At 39.3% G+C, this 19,563-nt stretch overlaps 1 protein-coding gene across 1 annotated transcript in view; it reads left to right on the top strand.

The window, feature by feature from the left end:
• LOC127437585 (spondin-1-like) overlaps positions 1 to 19,563 on the top strand; it is a 102,785-nt gene that overhangs the window by 76,783 nt on the left and 6,439 nt on the right. The window contains exons 8-13 of the mRNA XM_051692607.1: positions 7,735 to 7,936; positions 9,552 to 9,692; positions 11,961 to 12,036; positions 13,360 to 13,545; positions 16,604 to 16,774; positions 18,682 to 18,849. Of these exons, the coding sequence (XP_051548567.1) occupies positions 7,735 to 7,936; positions 9,552 to 9,692; positions 11,961 to 12,036; positions 13,360 to 13,545; positions 16,604 to 16,774; positions 18,682 to 18,849 (944 nt within the window). The remainder of the gene's footprint in view (positions 1 to 7,734; positions 7,937 to 9,551; positions 9,693 to 11,960; positions 12,037 to 13,359; positions 13,546 to 16,603; positions 16,775 to 18,681; positions 18,850 to 19,563) is intronic.

The raw sequence follows: 19,563 nt of genomic DNA, 5'->3' as shown, positions 1-19,563 counted from the left end.
AATGCAATTGAACCGTAATACTTCAATAGTAGGTCTATGCACTGCAAACAATAAGACTGTAATATAAAAACAAAAAAAGAGGATTCAATAATGATGGGGATGAAATAAACTTTATTAAACATGAAAATAATATTTAAAAATATGCAATAAAACAATTACAATAATAAACTTTAATAGTTTCTTTGGAAGTAAGATTACAATTGGAACATTCCAAACAATTTGAGATTAGATGTATATATATATATATGGGGATCTATCTTGTACCTATAGTGGCTTTTAGATGCAAATTTAAATTATACACTGTTTAAACAGACTATCTGCTAACAATGGAAAGTGACAGCAACTTGTGCATTTCTGTGACTAGTGTGAAAGATATATATATATAAAAAATGCAGGAATGCACACACTTAGGGATACACACTTATGGAACCTCGAAACTGCAGCAATGTTAAAAAATAATCATGAATATTAGTAAATATGTTACAGTAACTTCACATGAAAAAAAAAAAAAAAACGTATAAACACATTGATATCAGTAAACACAAGAATAACGTTTGATTCATTAAAGCATGACATGAACCAAGCTTCAACAAACCTACCAGAAAACATATCCAAGCATTATAGCAAATAAATTTCACCAAACAGTAGAGTTAGTTAAACATCCATTAGGAGAATAATGTCCTGTCTCTGCTGTCTTGCCGCTGCAAATGATTGGACCACCATAGCTTCCCCACAGCCGACACTCATGTGACACAGCAGGACCTTCTTTCTGAGCTCACGGACATGATGTAAACACGCAAGGATGAATGACGCAAGCAGGGTTTGAAATGAACTTTTTGGCTCACCGGCCACTCTGGCTAGTAGTTTTCCAAGGTCACTAGCCACTCTGCATTTTCACAAGCCAAAATCCCCCACCTCGCAAAAAGTGATAATGGTAACTGGAGACTGTAACTGCATGCATTTGTTTGTTTGTACATTTGATTTAAACAAGAATGATATCAGAGTTCAGTGGGCGTATGGTTTAAGTAACCTATAAAACATCCAAAGGCAAACACCAGTTAGAACAGGAGTTGGACTGAACAGGAGGAAATTTGTCAATAAGTTTCAACCCCTTCAAACTATACTTGCCTATGAAAGTTTACCATTGTTCTACTTTTTTTTAACAGTGGCATTTGTAATGACAAGGCCATTAGGCAAGACCATGGTTGGCTTCACATTACTGTGGTTAGGTTACTGTTGATAGTATTAAAAAAAAATAAAAAAAAATTTAAAAAAAAGTAGTGTTTGTTATGAAAAAGTTAATAGCCTATACATATTTAGAAATCTTTAACTACAACTTTCACAGTTGAAGCCTAATAAAAATAGTCTAATAGATTTGCCCTAATAGATTTAATATGAATCTATACAAGTTAGCAGTTAGTGTTAATGCATTAAAAACTATATATTTAAGTAAGGATGATGTGTATTTTAAAAACTGATGATGTATTTGTCTCCTCTTTAACTCGTCAGTGCTATTTATAGTGTTAGGGCTGTCTAGCAGTTAGAGAGGTTTGACTTTCTCCATATAGCGCTTTATACTAGAATGTTCTCTGTAGAATTCAAATGGGTCACATAAAATTTGTGTTTTCCACCAGCCGTCGCAATATCGAGTGAAACGCGACTGAATCATGCAAGTTTCGCTCTGCGCTGTTCCAGAGCTCCGGCGATCTTATCTCTGGAGCACGCTGACATGCACTGCGGCAGGTCATGCGAAAGAACGCTTAATTCGCCCTGCACAGATGCGCGTGTAATTTATGAGAGGCATGAATACCATTACATTTCCTTTGGCAGCAGCTCCGAGTCGCCTGACATTCAAAAAATAATAAAAAATGCAGGAAAAACCCTGAAAAAACATCACTAGCCAAAATGGCTAGTAAGAGTGACAGAGTTACCCGCCACGGCCGTTTTTTACCCACATTTGGCGGTTTGGCGGCTGTTAATTTCAAACCCTGGACGTAAGCATGCGATTTCGTGCCAAATTCGACCTGACAGCATTAAAAAAAAAAAAAAAAACATTATTTGTGGGTTACCGTAGTGAATCAGAGTAAGACAAGGACAGGGTTTTGAACATGGATTTTTTTATGTACTTTTTATTACAATTAACTTTTGTTAATTGCAACCAAAAAAATCTTACGTAGTGCAGCTTTAAGTATCTAAAACTGTCTAAATACTAAATACTTTTTGGGACCACTTTATATTCATGCACAGGCAGAGTAAGAGAGGTCACAGAAACTTGTGCTCTATTCCTCAAGTTGCTTATTTGCTATTATTCAATGTTTATGAAGTGTGACTCAGTATCTCATTTTTTTTTTTTTTTTTATGGCTCTTTTGCTCAAGTCAGCATAGTCCCTGGATTTGAAATAAAAATATTTAGTTTAATACTCATCTCTCTCTCTTTTCCTCTTTCCTCTGCTCTCAAATGTGGGCTGTGAGAGTCATAAGGTGCTGGTTTCATGATGAATATCAAATCAATCAAATCCCTTTATTGTCACTCAACCATATACACAAGTGCAACAGTGGGTGAAAGTCTTGGGTGCAGTTCCAAGCAACATAGCAGTATGACAATTACAAGAAACATCTGATTTACACATAACACAATTTACACATTTTGTTACACAACACAATATACAACATACACCTAATGATATACAATATACAGTATACACAAAATAAGAAGAATGTATACAATAAAAATAATATACAATATACAGTATACACAAAATAAGCAGACTGTATACAATAAAAATACACTGTATCCCCCCACCCTTCCCCATATTTAACATGTGTTAATCAATACGTCCAAGAAGCAACATTTTCAAGCTCGCAGCCTGCTCTGATCAAATGGCAACAGTTGCTTTGGTGATGGTTTGTTATCAGCGCAATTAGTTTGATTAATTACCATCTGCATGGATTCTTACAAATTATGTCTTAGTATGTGTGGTGATGGGGACGTGGTCATGTATCTGTCTGCGGGAGAGAGAGAGCGGTAAGGCTCATCACCTGGGGTTATCATTATCTCTAACACCAGTTTCTTGTTGTAGTGATGGCAGAGGGAGACATAAAAAGGCGCACAAGTCATCAGAGTGGCAGAGAGAGACCAGAGAGAGACTGTACCTGTGTGTGCGTGACAAGAAGCATTTACTCGTTTGTGTGTGTGACTGCTTGGCCACTGAGTGCCCTTTCTGTTGAAATTTTGTGAACGACGCTGAAGACTAATAAAAATACTCACATTGACAGTTCACTGCCTCCTGACTCCTTCATTGCCCAGATAACAAACCTGATACAGTGGTGCCGAAACCCGGGATTTATTGGAGGACAACGTCGTCATGGAGCCTTCACCGCTGGGCAAAGTCATCAATCGCCAGCATCCAGCAAGCACGACACCAGGCCCTCTTGGAGTTACACCTGGAGCAGGCGCAGCATTTCCAACTCCTGCTCCAGGCTCAAGTGGAGGACCGACAGGCGTTCTGGAGCCTGATGGACCGAGAGGGGGCTGCAGCTGCAACTCCGGAGCCCACATCACTGGAGACCCTCATCAAAATGGGACCAAGCGATGATCCAGAGGCCTACCTCGACCTCTTTGAGAAGGCCGCTGAGGTGTGGAAGTCGCTTTGTGATAGACTATGCAACACGGAAGCAGTGCCCCTGCGCAACATTTCAGCACATAGTATTGCAGAGACACTCTTCAGAATTATCTCCCGAGTGGGGATTCCAAAAGAAATCCTCACTGATCCAGGCACTACATTTATGTTACGAACACTACGCGAACTGTACAAATGATTAGGTATTAAATCAATTCACACCAGTGTTTACCACCCACAAATGGATAGGTTGGTGGAACAATTTAATAAAACCTTAAAAAATATGATTAGTAAGTTCGTACACGAGGATACTAGAAATTGGGGTAAGTGGTTCGATCCCCTGTTATTTGCAGTGCGAGAGGTCCCACAAGCCTCCACAGGGTTTTCCCCATTCGAGCTGCTATATGAGCGTCAGCCGCATGGCATGCTCAACATCATATGGGAAGCTTGGGAGGAGGGACCTTCAAACAGTAAGAATGAAATTCAATATGTTCTTGATCTTAGAGCAAAACTCCACACTTTGGGTCAGTTTACACAGGAGAATTTGCTCCAAGCTCAGGAATGTCAAAGCCGACTGTATGACGGGCACTCGACTACGGGAATTCACACCGGGAGATACAGTGCTTGTATTGCTGCCCACCTCAAGCTCTAAATTACTCGCCAAATGACAAGGGCCCTTTGAGGTCACATGGCGAGCCGGAGATCTTGATTATAAGGTTAGGTGAACAGACAGGGGTGGGGCACGTCAAATGTACCACCTCAACCTCCTAAAATCGTGGAGGGAGGTGGTCCCTGTGGCCTTGGTGACGGTAGTCCTGGAGAGGGCGGAGCTTGGGCCGGAAGTGACTCTCAAACTTAATTCATTTACCGCAATCCCGTGTGGAGACCACCTCTCACCGTCGCAGCTCACGGACGTGGCCAAGTTGCAAGCGGAATTCGCAAATGTGTTCTTGCCTCTCTCTGGTCGTACGAACCTCACAGAACACCATATCGTCACCACCCCGGGGGTGGTGGTTCGTAGTCACCCCTATTGCCTTCCTGAACACAAGAAAAAGGTTGTTCATGAAGAATTAGAGGCAATGCTTGAGATGGGCATAATAGAAGAGTCGCACAGCAATTGGGCCAGCCCAGTGGTTCTGGTAACTAAGAGTGATGGGACGGTCCGGTTCTGTGTAGACTATCGCAAAGTGAACGCGGTGTCCAAATTTGACGCGTACCCAATGCCTCGGATTGACAAGTTGCTCGATCGGTTGGGCGTGGCTCAATTTTATTCGACACTGGACTCAACAAAGGGTTATTGGCAGATCCCTTTAACTCCAATCTCCCGAGATAAAACTGCTTTTTCCACACCGTTCGGCTTACACAAATTTGTGACTGTGATGAGCAGGGCGGAGCCGAGCGGCATCTGGGCAGAGCGAGTCTGGGAAGATAAGTGGTGAATGACTTTCACCTGCATGCCACACTGGTCTCATGTTCCAGCGAGGGGTGGCGGGAGTACTTAAGGAGAAGAGATAGTGGCAGACAGGAGAGAGAGATGCGTGAAGCTGTTGGTGTGTATCTGCGTGTCAGTGTTGCTGAAAAGCAAACCTTTTGTGTACTGCTGAAAAGCGGCCTTATTGTGTGCAACTGAAAAGTGCAACAATAAATGTCAGTGTTTTGTCAAACCGGCCCCAGCATCCTCCTTTCCACAAACTGTTACAGTGACCCTTCTGTTTGGTTTGTTCAGGGCCCCCACCACGTTCCAGCATCTCATGGATAAAATTCTCGGACCACATACAGCATATGCCGCCACATATTTAGACTATATTATTATTTATAGTAATGACTGGAGGCAGCACATGCAACATCTGAGAGCTGTCCTGAGGCGGGGTGGGGCTCACGGCCAACCCGAAGAAGTGTGCAATTGGGCGGGTGGAAGTTCGGTATCTGGGGCTCCACTTGGGTCACGGTCAGGAGCGTTCCCAGGTTAACAAAACCGCAGCAATCGCGGCCTGTCCGAGGCCCAAGACCAAAAAGGAGGTGAGACAGTTTCTGGGGCTGGCTGGCTACTACCGAATGTTTGTGCCTAGTTACTCTGACATCACCAGCCCGCTGGCTGATCTTCTAGAAAGGGAACCCCCGATCCAGTCCAGTGGACGGAGTCGTGCCAACAGGCTTTCCTAAAAATAAAATCTGTGCTTTGTGGGGGCCGCTTTTACATAATTTCTCTCTCCCCTTTATTTTGCAGATGGATGCTCTCGCAGGAGGTGGAGGAGGAAGAGCAACCAGTGCTGTACATTAGTCGTAAGCTCTCACTGAGACTAAGTACAGCACTGTGGAGAAGGAGTGTTTAGCGATCAAGTGGGCCGTCCTCACTCTCCGTTACTATCTGCTGGGGCGGGCCTTCACCCTCTGTTCAGATCACGCCCCACTCCAGTGGCTCCACCTCATGAAGGAGACCAATGTGCGGATCGCCCGTTGGTTCCTGGCACTTCAGGCGTTCAAATTTGAGGTGATCCACAGACCAGGGGCGCAGATAGCTGTGGCTGACTTTCTCTCCAGAAATGGAGGGGAGTTGGCAGGCCAGATGTTGCCCTGGCCTGAGTCAGGCGGTGGGGGTATGTGGTGATGGGATCATTGTCGTGTATCTGTCTGCAGGAGAAAGAGAGCAGTAAGGCTCGTCACCTGGGTTATCATTATCTCTAACACCTGTTTCTTGTTGTAGTGATGGCGGAGGGAGACATAAAAAGGCGCACGAGGCGTCAGAGTGGCAGAGAGAGACCAGAGAGAGACTGTACCTGTGTGTGCACGACAAGAAGCATTTACTCAATTGTGTGTGTAACTACTTGGCCACTGAGTGCCCTTTTTGTTTAAGTTTTGTGAACAATGCTGAAGAGTAATAAAAATACTCACATTGACAGTTTGCTGCCTCCTGACTCCTTCATTGCCCAAATAACGAACCTGCTTCAGTATGTTATACAAGACACATGGTTTTTGTAAGTGGTATGTTTTTGTGCAACCCTTCCCTTCTCTTTCTCTCATACCCTTAGATTTTTCCACAAATCTATTTATTCATTAATTTGTTATTTTGAATTGTCACATTATCTAAACCAGTGGTTCTCAAACTGTGGTACCACCAGTGGTATGCGGAGTGGCCTCAGGTGGTACACAGCACGACTCAGGATATTTACATTAAAAAAATTAAAATATACATTTTATTCAAATGTTTTCCATGTTTTATTTCTAATATATGATTACAATTGCAATATATCTTTAACACATTGACAGTGCAGGATGTGAATAGGTAATGTTCTCGTTGCGCGGGGCTGCGCTGATGTCTCTGTGCACACATCACATTATTATTCCCATGCAAAAAACAGAACAGCAAATACTGATGCTAATGAGGCAAGATATCATTTATTTTACACATTCTCAGACTTTCTTAAAGTCTATGATCTTAAATAGTGCTTTTGACTCAAAGACACTGGGTTGTATTTGGCTGTATTTTGTTTTTGATTTCACTGGAAGATTGCTCGGATGAGGGACAGAGAAATGGAGTGAGTGTCTGACAGCTGTGCGCAAGGCAGCACCATGTGATGAACATTGCCGCTATGTCACCTATGGCCGAGTCCGTCTATGACTAGAGGGAAGGACAATACTTAGTTTGAAAAGTTTTAAAGTTAACGACGGATAGCTTTCTGCAGCCGAGGTTTTCATAGATCACATGCACATCATATTTTTAAGGGTGATGCTAGCTGCATAATTTAGGGGGGCTGAGATGAAAAACAGGGTCTAGCAATGCCAAATTTCTAAATATATATAGTAGTTTGTTTGAACTGGATTGCAAAACTTCTAAATGTTAATATTGTTTGATTTTAGATACACACTCTTGCTGATTGTGTAAACTACAGGAATATTAATATGAATCAAATATGGCATTGTGTATGTTGCTCACAATCCTTAAGACTACGTTAAAAATTTATATCTGCTGAATGCTGAAAAAATATTTGAGTGAACATTAGAATGTTCTGATATGATCGAAGGTGGTACTTGGCCTAAAACATTTGAGAAGCACTGATCTAAACAAATATTCTCTCTCTCATTCGTCCATGTCCTTTCTCTCTGCTTCACTCAGGCGGGCCGCCCCCTCAGCAGAGTTCTCAGTGGATCGAACTCGTCATCTCATGTCGTTCCTGACCATGCTGGGCCCCAGCCCCGACTGGAATGTGGGTCTGTCTGGAGAGGACCTCTGCACCAAAGACTGTGGCTGGGTCCAGAAATTGGTGAAGGACCTGGTGCCATGGGACGCCGGTACTGACAGTGGTGTCACTTATGAGGTCAGCTAATACCATTTAGAATATACACAGAGAATAACTAACAGAGTGGAATCCCTATAGTGTGGGGTCTGCATGGTCATTAAAGCCACTTTTCCACCATCGGGCCGAACAGTTCTAAGCATGGTACGGAACGGTTACAGTAGCATTTCCACTTGAGCACGGTTCAGCATGGCATGATTATAAACCGTTCTCGGTGTGGAATTCTCAGCATGGTTAGCTAACTGTAATAAACCATGCTCAACCAAGCTGGTAGAATAGCTTCAGTACGTGGCAACTCGTTTAATGTATCTTCATGATTTTATTATGAATGTTTAACTAGTATTATAGATTACATTTATTTTTCTACATGCTTTTTCATCAGGGAAGTAGATTACTAGCTCATTTAAACTCAAAATACATCGATATATTCTCATATACTATTTTCATATAATACTTATAAATATACTGTTTTTCAGTTGGGTTTAAATCCATTATGCAGAATTCCACAGATTTCCCCCCAAAATCATTGCAAAAAAAATGCCTTCCTTTCATACTGCTTCCACATTGTCTCAATATCTGAATAAATATTCTCTCTCTCTCTCTCTCACTCTCTCTCTCTCTATTTCTCTTCCATGTTCTTTTTTTAGTGTACTCCTTATAAATATACAAAGTCTACGGCCACACTAGATAAATAAATAAATTAATTAATGAATAAATACAGAAAGGAAAAAAGAGGGAGCAACCAAATAATGCAATTCCCTCACTGTGTCGCTGTGTTGCTGTGCTGCTTCTAATGTCAATAGCATCTTCTTATTTACACAAGAGGCTTCCAGACTGAACAGTTTTAAGTCTTTGCACACTAAACACATCCAAAAAGTGGAATCAGCACTCCACAAACTGCCCCCTGCTGGTACAAGGCAGTACTGACACAATTTAAGTGGGACTTCAAGGGATAGTTCACCCAAAAATGAAAATGTTGTCATCATTTGATCGCCATCATGTCATTCTAAACCTGTATGTAACACAAAAATAGACTGCAGGCAGAATGTTTAGTATTGAAAGCCTCAATCACTATTCACTTTCATCGTATGGAAAAAAAGATGCAATGAAATTGAATGATGATTGAGATGAACATTCTGCTTAGCATGTCCTTTTGTGCTCCAAACAAGAAAAAAAGTCATAGGGGTTTAGAACAAATGAGGGTGAGAAAAGGATGAAAGAATATCCATTATTGGGTAAACTATCCCTTTAAGACATTTCTTGAAAGAAGGAATCCAGTTTTAGAAGATGAACTAATTTTAACCAAGCAGTTGGAGCAGCAGTTGGTCTTTGTTTTGCAGGATTTCTCTGAAGTCTTCGGAGTGGAACACGGGTAACTGTCAGGTGACTCTCAAAGCTCAGAGGCAGGAAACATGCCATAAATCTCTAATAAAGGGAATATTAGACAGTGAATGAATGATGCATATGAAGAGGAAAGGTGAGAGGCCCAGACAGATGGCATCAAAAAGTCACATACTCTCCCTCTTTTTTTCTTTATCCATCCCTCTCTCTCTCTCTCTCTCTCTCTCTCTCTCTCTCTCTCTCTCTCTCTCTCTCTCTCTCTCTCTCTCTCCTGCCTCCCTTCTCTTTAATTTAGTCTCCCAATAAACCTAGTAATCCCCAGGAGCGGATTCAGCCCCTCACCAGTTTGGATCACCCACAGAGCCCCTTTTACGACCCATCTGGCGGCCCCATGGTGCCTTTGGCTCGAGTGGTCGTGGAGAGGATTGCTAGAAAGGTGATATTAAAAAGCTTTTTTTATTATTATTAAAATTTCCCAGCTTTTTCATATTACAGTGATTGAAATGAAGCACTGTATTGATATTCCTCAGACATTCTTGACTCAATCCTAGATGGCCACTGCCAGTCCAGTCCAGTCCTTTGTTTGTGTGCTTGCATGTGAGCTCTAAATTATATTTGTTTTTTTCTAAGGATAGTGACTTTTTACATCTACTCGTGTAAGAGGTGCATAGTGGACTCTCCTCTGGCTTTTTTCAACAATCCAAAAGTGAGACGAAGTTATTGCTGCTGGGTTTTAGAAGACCTATGTGAGCTGACGGAGGCCTGATTTAATTAACTAATCTGCCTATTGGATTGCTATTGGTTCATCAAAAACCTAGGGGTTTTCTGTGGATCCTGCATTGCTACTTCAACAAATCCATCCGAGCAACTGTTACTCTAAGCTCTGCATTTTTTTTTTACACAGGCATCATGTATGTGTTGGCTTATTTATTAATTAATATATGTCTCCTTGGTCTTGCTGGACTAGATATGTGGATATTCATCGTCTCAATCTTTAAGTCTTATAAACTCTACCCTAACCTCATAAAAAACATTGACAAGGAATGTAATCTTGTATTTATTGGATTTATGTTTCATCTGTCAAAGCGTTTCTAACTGTTTTTTTTGTTAAGCTGTAGAAACGTGATTTAGCTCCTCTATTAAGCTCCCAAGGGACAATTCCTCAATGATATCATATCCACCTTTTCACTCACAACAGTACGAACTTGAATGAATGTAACATCTTAAGAAAGTGTTTTACTGCTGTTCGAAAGCTCCTCAGATTGCATCGTTTATATGGATAAAAGTTTTCCAACTGAATAGTCTAAACATTAAATGAAACAAATGACAATAAAATGCAAAGTAATCTCTTCAGTAATCAAAATACTTTTTGAATGTAACTGTATTCTAATTACCAATGATTTAAACTGTAACTGTAGTGGAATACAGTTACTAATGTGTTAATGTGTTTATATTTTTGTCCTATGTTTGTTTTTGTTGTGCTTGATTTTATAATTTTGTTACTTTGTAATGGTGTGCTTTCTTGGCCAGGACTATCTCGAAAAAGTGATTTAATCTCAAGGGACTTCTTGGCTAAATTTTTTTAATTCTGGTTAGGGTTTTTTTCTCAACCCTGAACCCTACATATTAAACTTCTGTAATTAATTCAGCCCAAACCACTTAATGTACAGGCTCCATTTAAACTTTGTTTTGTAAATAATGTTACTAATGTGCTATATGTCTGATTTTTGGAAACTTTACACTTTGAAAATCTCCCTCTGATATACAATACATTAATAGAATGTTCTCCAACAATGATGTCATCATAATATTTGCATTCTGAATTGTGACTATATAAACATTTATAGCTGTCTTTACAATGCACAGTGAATATACAGTATGTTGATACCTGTATGCAGCCGACAGAAAACAACACACTCAGCATCAGTGTAATAACACTGGAAAAGCAGTTCTGATGTCACTCAGTTTACACAGTTACCTAAAACTTAACACACGCTTACCTAAAACTTTAACACTAATCTTTTGCTGCCTTGCAGGCACTGGTATTTCTTCATAAAATATAAATCTATTCTAATTTTTGTTTTCATATTAGTGCTAAGTATGTATTAGAAGAAGTAGAAATGTTCAAAGAAAAGCTACTCAATATAGTCAAATAGCATTATTTTCATCAAACTTTTATTGGATATGTATAAACGTCAGTTCCCTGTTCTGTAGCTAAATAGGACAAATTTATTTACATTTTTTGTATAACAGCTGTTTTGTTAATATAGCTCTTGACCCAGAATTTCGGGTAAATTTGCTAAAAAACTTAAACAAGCACTTACAAAAATATGTCAAAGCAAGCAGTGTTGATGCACAAAAACTCCGCATCACTTCTAACATATCTGTTATCCTTCAAATGACACTGTTTGGAATCTTAGGACCTTTCAATTCCAAAATAATAAATTCTGTAACTTAGCAGAATGATCCGGAATTCTTAATATTCCACACCAGATGTTTCATCTCCATCTCACAGTTGGGAAATATCTCATCTTGGGACCTTTGAGAGGAAAGAAGCGTGGGATTGCCTCTCGTCAGCTAGTTTACAATCATCTGCCCCCGAATAATCATTTGTTGCACCAGGCTTAGTGTGATAGTGATCAGATGGCAAATGGTGGATCTTATCAGAGGCTGTGATATTCAACCATGTTCTTTCAATCTGCAGGGAGAGCAGTGTAATACCGTCCCAGATACCATAGACGATATCGTTGCTGATATCGCTCAGGAGGAGAAGGAGGAAGGTGTGTATGGCTACACTATCTTATCCAATTTGTAGCACCTCATTTAAAAAACATTGCCACTGGACAGTTTAATGAACAAGGCGGCCAAAAGGAATCTTAACATAAACCTCCCAATGTGTCTCCTGTCACGGTGAAATCAAACAAAAAGAAGATAAAGAAGAACGGTATGATTTACGATGGTACGCTTTAATTATGTTCGTTGGCTAGTTCACAGCACTAGGTAATTAACTGTAGTTTCCCTCCAATTTGTTTTGGCTTTCAAGAATTGAAAGATGAGGACAGGAGTGGACATTGTGGAGCAACACTAAGAACTGTTTTTAAAGCTGAACTGTGTAATTTCTCGCCATTGGGGTAAACAACTGGAATTGTAAAAATAAACATTGTTTTCAAAGAGGTTTCCAAATTTTTAGTAATAATAAAATATTTCTATAAGTGTCAGATGTCTTCTGGTCATGTTATGGAAATGCTGCATTATGCCACACGTGTCAAAACCTTTACTTTTTCCCCCAGGGCATAATTAAGGAATATTCTGGGTTAAATTCAATTCAAGCTCAATCAACAGCATTTTTGGCATAAAATTGATTACCACAAAATTTAATTTCGACTCGTCCCTTCTTTTCTTTAAGAAAAAGCAGAAATCTGGGTTAGAGTGAGGCATTAACAATGGAAGTGAATGGGGCCAATCTGTAAACGTTAAAATACTCGCTGTTTTAAAAGTATAGCCACAAAACGTAAATAATAAACGTGTTAACATGATTTTAGTGTGATCAAAGCACTTACTAACCTTTTCTGTGTAAAGGTATATCCAATTTACAACTTTGTTGCCATGACAACGTAATGCTGTAAACCCTAAAAACCCTAAAAGGACTGTAAAAACAATGATTTAAACAAATAAGTTGTAACAGCAAAATTAATGTAAGTGCTTTTATTAAATCGTAAGTTTTACATTTCTGCTTTTAAACCTTCCAAAAACTGGCCCCATTCACTTCCACTGTAAGTGCTTCACTGCAACCTTGATTTTTGCTTTATTTAAAGGAAAGTCAAAATATATATATATATATTTTTATTTTATTTTATTTTTTTATTTTTTTGTGGTAATCAACATTATGCCACAAATGCTGTCAATTGAGCTTAACTTGTATTGAACCTGGAATATTCCTTTAAAAAAAGAAACAGAAAGACACAAAACACACACACACACACACAAAGAAATGTCAATGTTTTTATGGCATTCTTATAAAGTGCCCTTCTAGGAAAAGCTTTACTGCTTTCCATGAACCATGCAATGTCCTCTAACGAGTGCTGTCCACTCACTTTCCACAGGAGACAACACTCCAGAGACCTGCATCTACTCAAACTGGTCTCCATGGTCAGCCTGTAGCTCCTCCACCTGCGATAAGGGCCGGAGGATGAGGCAGAGGATGCTAAAAGCACAGCTGGACCCCAACATGGCCTGCCTGCACACTCAGGACTTTGAGCCCTGCATGGGGCCCGGCTGCAGTGAGGAGGGTGAGCTAGATAACGTCAGTTTCCAGCTTTCCAGCACATTTAAAAGCCTTTGAGGCAGACGGATTTAAGGATTGCAATCTCTGAGCGTGCCAGGAAGAAAGGTGCATGGAATAGAGAAAAAAGGGAATGGAGGAAGAAGAAAGAGATGTTTTTTATCTATTAAAGGGATAGTTAATCACCATAATGTCATTCCATACATGTATTCTGTTATTTTTTCCTTGGAACACAACAACTCTTGTCATATAATGACAATTTATAGTAACTAAGTTTGGCAAGCTCCAAAAAGGACAATAAGCACCATAAACATATAATAAAAGCAGTCCATACTAGTTGTGTGCTATTTTTCCAAATTTTCTGAATCCATATAGTAGGTTTGTGTGAGGAGCAAACCAAAATTTCAGTATTTATTCACTGATAATATTTACCTCTGCCGAAGCTCGCAGAATTCAAACATTTGTGTGTCATGTTACTGTGCTTATGTGAACCAATGTCATGATTAATGATGTCTATGCACTGTTTTTTAATCGAGCTTGACACAAGATTTAGCAGAAGTTTATCAGTGAATATGACATAAATGTTAGTCTGTTCCTCACACAATGCTACAAAGCTACCATATGACTTCAGAAGACTTGGGAATGTAGCACACAAGTCACATAGACACCTTTTTTATTTTACTTGATTACATTTTTTTGTCCTGTTTGCAGCTTGCAACTGTGTGAAGATTCTTAAAAATTGTCCTTTTGTGTTCAAAAAAGTAACAGCATACAGGTTTGGAACAACATGAGAGTGAGTAAATAATGACAGAAATGTCATTTTTGGGTGAAATATTCCTTTAAAAATTATATGCAGAAAAGCACGCATGAAAAACATGCTTCACTGCACAGTGAAGCAGATAATTAATTGATAGTCTTGTTAGTGCAGGTAATGTAGAGAAATACAAGGACTCTGTTTTCAAGGTTAAGAAAACCTGATCCGACCTCAAGCTGCTGCCGTTGAGTTTTATGTCTGCAATCTGCTCAAGCAGACCAAGGTATCGATTCCCTCATTGGGTGCCATAAACCATAACCATAAACAGTAAATTGCGGTTTATCGTTTAAAATAATCAATACGACATCTGCTCTTTGGTTGGCTGGCCATTTGGGTCGAAGAGTAAATGGTGTTCAAATTGTGAGGGGACCCCCATAAAAACAAATGTACTTCAATAACACCATTCTCTCTGGGTTTACCTTTTTCTTTATGTTTTAGGTAACGTAACGTTAACAGTGCATATACTTAACCCTTGTGTTCTATTTGGGCTCCTTATGGCCATTTTAATAATTTAAAAAAAGACATAATTAACACTGAAGTGTCAGGCTGATAATTCATGACTGTCTTTTCCTAATCATATGATAAAAAATTTTTTTTAAAAAAGTGTAAGCAAAACCTAATACCACTCTTAAACATCCTCTATTTAAATATAATATAAAATAATAAAAATAAAACATTATTAATGTTTGGGGTCACGGAGACCCCAGGTATAAAGCTTGAATAAATGCAATGAATTTTCACATGCTAAAATTCTGATGTACAAACTATAGAGATAGACTATAAGACTATTCCCAGTTATTTATTTTGATTTGTTTGCTTGTATATGTCTACAAAGTGTTTTTGCTGGAGTCAGACTGACCCCAAAGCAGAAATATTGTAACTAGAATGGATAATAGTACACTTCTGGAAAAAGCATATGCTTATTTTGTGATAACAGAAGGTTACAGCTTCAATAAAATCCACCAAATGTGTTTTGATTAGGTCAAAGGAACTTATTAACAGAAATTAAAAGGATATTAAGAGGTTCATTTCAAAATTACAAATTTTTATTGTACACATAAAATATTGTGTAAAAAATAAAATAATGTTGCCACAGAAAAGGCCAAATTCATCACGGATTTGAGGTCAAGTTAATCAAGTCATTGAAATCAAAGTGAAATGACACTGAAGTTACACTGTGAATGTGGTTTTCCTGTTTGTTTATGATGTTTGATGTTGGTCTGTCTCACTATCTGTCTCGCTGTTTTGTAACTTTTTCTCTTTGACTTTCTATCTGTCATCCATCTGTCTCACTCTCCATATCATGTCTTCATGTCAACTCCGACGTGATGCTTTTAAAGACGCTGAAGGCTGTTGTTTCTCACCCCCGCTCACTATTGATTAATAGAACCTGCATAACTTCACATTTGCTCCAAGCATACTCTCTTTTGTTTTTAATTAATGGGCCGTTAAAGGCCCGCATTGATTGATTACCTACTAGCCCGTTGACAGGCCAAAACTGGTCTCCAGGGTCCCCATCAGGGCCACGTTTATTTACAGATCTTATTAATGATTCACTTAGTTCTGCTTTATTAGGTAGCGCTCGCTGCCAGTCCCAATTGGGGTCTGCGATTCTGCATTGGAGACAAATCCATAGAGTGGCCCCAAGTTCATCCATCCCGTCTGATAACAAATCTATTTACAAGCTCTGCCTTAGAGATAATTGGAAAGGCTCGGGTGAGATAAAGCATGGCTGGATCGGTCAATTTGATCCCATCTGTCAGCACTATATTAGGGGAGAAAGGTACAGTAGATGATATGAAATATGAACCGCAGAGCAAGGCAGCATCATAGAAGGATAAAGAAATATTTTAATCTCACATTCTTTTATACATAAAGACACAAAAGATTATGTGGGGCATGTCACTGCATTGTAATGCTATATGTACTTTAGTGGAAAGTGAATAGATTGTGTTTTGTTTCTGTATAAACCAATGGAGGCTGTCTGTTACAGTGCTTTTACCATGGTTAAGGGGCCAAACTGTATATGCTGGACACTTGTTGGCTGCTTATCCATCATTCTCCATCCAACTCATTTAAATATATAAATTGTTGTAAAAACCTTTAGATAATAAGGTCTTTAAGATCACGGGAAACAAAAATTTAGTCAGGTGTGTCCAAACTTTTGATTGGTACATGTGATGTTTTTATACTCTTAAAAAGTTTTGTGATATTATTACTCATAAGCATATAAGTGGGTTCTGTTCCCTAGAGGCGTCAACATGTATGATGTCAGAGTGGATCAGCTGGTCTCCATGCACTGCCTCATGTGGCATGGGCATGAGGTCGAGAGAGAGATATGTCAAACAGTTCCCAGAGGACGGCTCGAGCTGTAAACTGCCAACAGAGGAAATTGAGAAGTGTGTGGTCAACGAGGAGTGTTGTAAGTTAGATATGTTGTGTTTGTGTGTTTTTGTGGAGATTTTACTTTTATGATCTTATTAAGGACGTTCGGTTTGCTCATTATGAATAATTTCAGTTCATTTGTCACTAGTTGGTTTTAGTTCAGTTTTTATTCAGTGAATGGCGAAAGAGTTACTTCATTCTGTAATTGTTGACATTCTGTTTTTTCTGTGATGTCACAAATCAACTAAAATTACATTTTTATATATATATATATATATATATACAGGTGCATCTCAATAAATTAGAATGTCGTGGAAAAGTTCATTTATTTCAGTAATTCAACTCAAATTGTGAAACTCGTGTATTAAATAAATTCAATGCACACAGACTGAAGTAGTTTAAGTCTTTGGTTCATTTAATTGTGATGATTTTGGCTCACATTTAACAAAAACCCACCAATTCACTATCTCAAAAAATTAGAATATGGTGACATGCCAATCAGCTAATCAACTCAAAACACCTGCAAAGGTTTCCTGAGCCTTCAAAATGGTCTCTCAGTTTGGTTCACTAGGCTACACAATCATGGGGAAGACTGCTGATCTGACAGTTGTCCAGAAGACAGTCATTGACACCCTTCACAAGGAGGGTAAGCCACAAACATTCATTGCCAAAGAAGCTGGCTGTTCACAGAGTGCTGTATCCAAGCATGTTAACAGAAAGTTGAGTGGAAGGAAAAAGTGTGGAAGAAAAAGATGCACAACCAACCGAGAGAACCGCAGCCTTACGATTGTCAAGCAAAATCGATTCAAGAATTTGGGTGAACTTCACAAGGAATGGACTGAGGCTGGGGTCAAAGCATCAAGAGCCACCACACACAGACATGTCAAGGAATTTGGCTACAGTTGTCGTATTCCTTTTGTTAAGCCACTCCTGAACCACGGACAACGTCAGAGGCGTCTTACCTGGGCTAAGGAGAAGAAGAACTGGACTGTTGCCCAGTGTTCCAAAGTCCTCTTTTCAGATGAGAGCAAGTTTTGTATTTCATTTGGAAACCAAGGTCCTAGAGTCTGGAGGAAGGGTGGAGAAGCTCATAGCCCAAGTTGCTTGAAGTCCAGTGTTAAGTTTCCACAGTCTGTGATGATTTGGGGTGCAATGTCATCTGCTGGTGTTGGTCCATTGTGTTTTTTGAAAACCAAAGTCACTGCACCCGTTTACCAAGAAATTTTGGAGCACTTCATGCTTCCTTCTGCTGACCAGCTTTTTAAAGATGCTGATTTCATTTTCCAGCAGGATTTGGCACCTGCCCACACTGCCAAAAGCACCAAAAGTTGGTTAAATGACCATGGTGTTGGTGTGATTGACTGGCCAGCAAACTCACCAGACCTGAACCCCATAGAGAATCTATGGGGTATTGTCAAGAGGAAAATGAGAAACAAGAGACCAAAAAATGCAGATGAGCTGAAGGCCACTGTCAAAGAAACCTGGGCTTCCATACCACCTCAGCAGTGCAACAAACTGATCACCTCCATGCCACGCCGAATTGAGGCAGTAATTAAAGCAAAAGGAGCCCCTACCAAGTATTGAGTACATATACAGTAAATGAACATACTTTCCAGAAGGCCAACAATTCACTAAAAATGTTTTTTTTATTGGTCTTATGATGTATTCTAATTTTTTGAGATAGTGAATTGGTGGGTTTTTGTTAAATGTGAGCCAAAATCATCACAATTAAAAGAACCAAAGACTTAAACTACTTCAGTCTGTGTGCACTGAATTTATTTAATACACGAGTTTCACAATTTGAGTTGAATTACTGAAATAAATGAACTTTTCCACGACATTCTAATTTATTGAGATGCACCTGTATATATATATATATATATTTGTTTTGTGACTATGTTTATATAATGAATAACATTATTGCCATTATTGGGGATTTTTTAGCGGCCAGTAGCTGTGTGGTGACCGAGTGGGGTGAATGGGAATCGTGCAGTGTGAGCTGTGGAGTGGGGATGAGGAGGAGAGAGCGTATGATGAAGATGGAAGCCTCAGATGGCTCACCCTGCCGAGCACAGCTGGCTGAGGCAGAGAAATGCATGATGCCTGAGTGCAGTAAGTATGAAGCCACAAAATGTCAATTCAGCCAACTCAAGCCAACAACCTCTCATTGGCAAAACAAGATGCTTCACCAAGCTTGATTCATTACCAGAATGTCCACTTTTACAGCCCTCAGGACTTTGCTGCTTGTCGATTTCTAATTAGACTTGCTTGTCACTTGCCTGAGTCTCAATATAGAAACAATGCATGTAGTATGCACTACAATTCTGTATGTACTGCAAACATATTATGTCCTAGCTGGTGTGCACTACAAATATAGTATGCACTACACATTTGGTCTGAACTACAAACCTAAGATTCTCTAAAAACGTAGTATGCTCCAAAAATCTAGTATATACTACACATCTTGTATGCACAAAAATGTATACCCTAGATTGGGTGCTCTACAAATGTAATATGCTCTACAAATGAAGTATGTAGGTAGCATGAACTACATACAGTACCTCGAATGCACTTTAAATCTACTATACACTAAGAGGTATGTGCTAGGTAGTGAGCATAAAAAAATCTTCTATGCACTTCAAATGAGGTATGCATTAGATAGTGTGCTCTACAAACCTAGGATGCACGACAAACATAATATGCATGTAGAGATGTAAATGACAAACCCAAAAAGCACTTGAAACACGGAAATAATTAGTGCAGGTATGTACAAGTAAGCACTACAAAAAGACAGTAATTTTACAAGGTAGTGTGTACCACAAATCT

The sequence above is a fragment of the Myxocyprinus asiaticus genome, chromosome 48 (assembly GCF_019703515.2).
Source record: "Myxocyprinus asiaticus isolate MX2 ecotype Aquarium Trade chromosome 48, UBuf_Myxa_2, whole genome shotgun sequence".
Lineage (NCBI taxonomy): Eukaryota > Metazoa > Chordata > Actinopteri > Cypriniformes > Catostomidae > Myxocyprinus > Myxocyprinus asiaticus.
The sequence above is the reverse complement of the archived record's forward strand: the minus strand, read 5'-3'. Positions and strand labels throughout refer to the sequence as shown.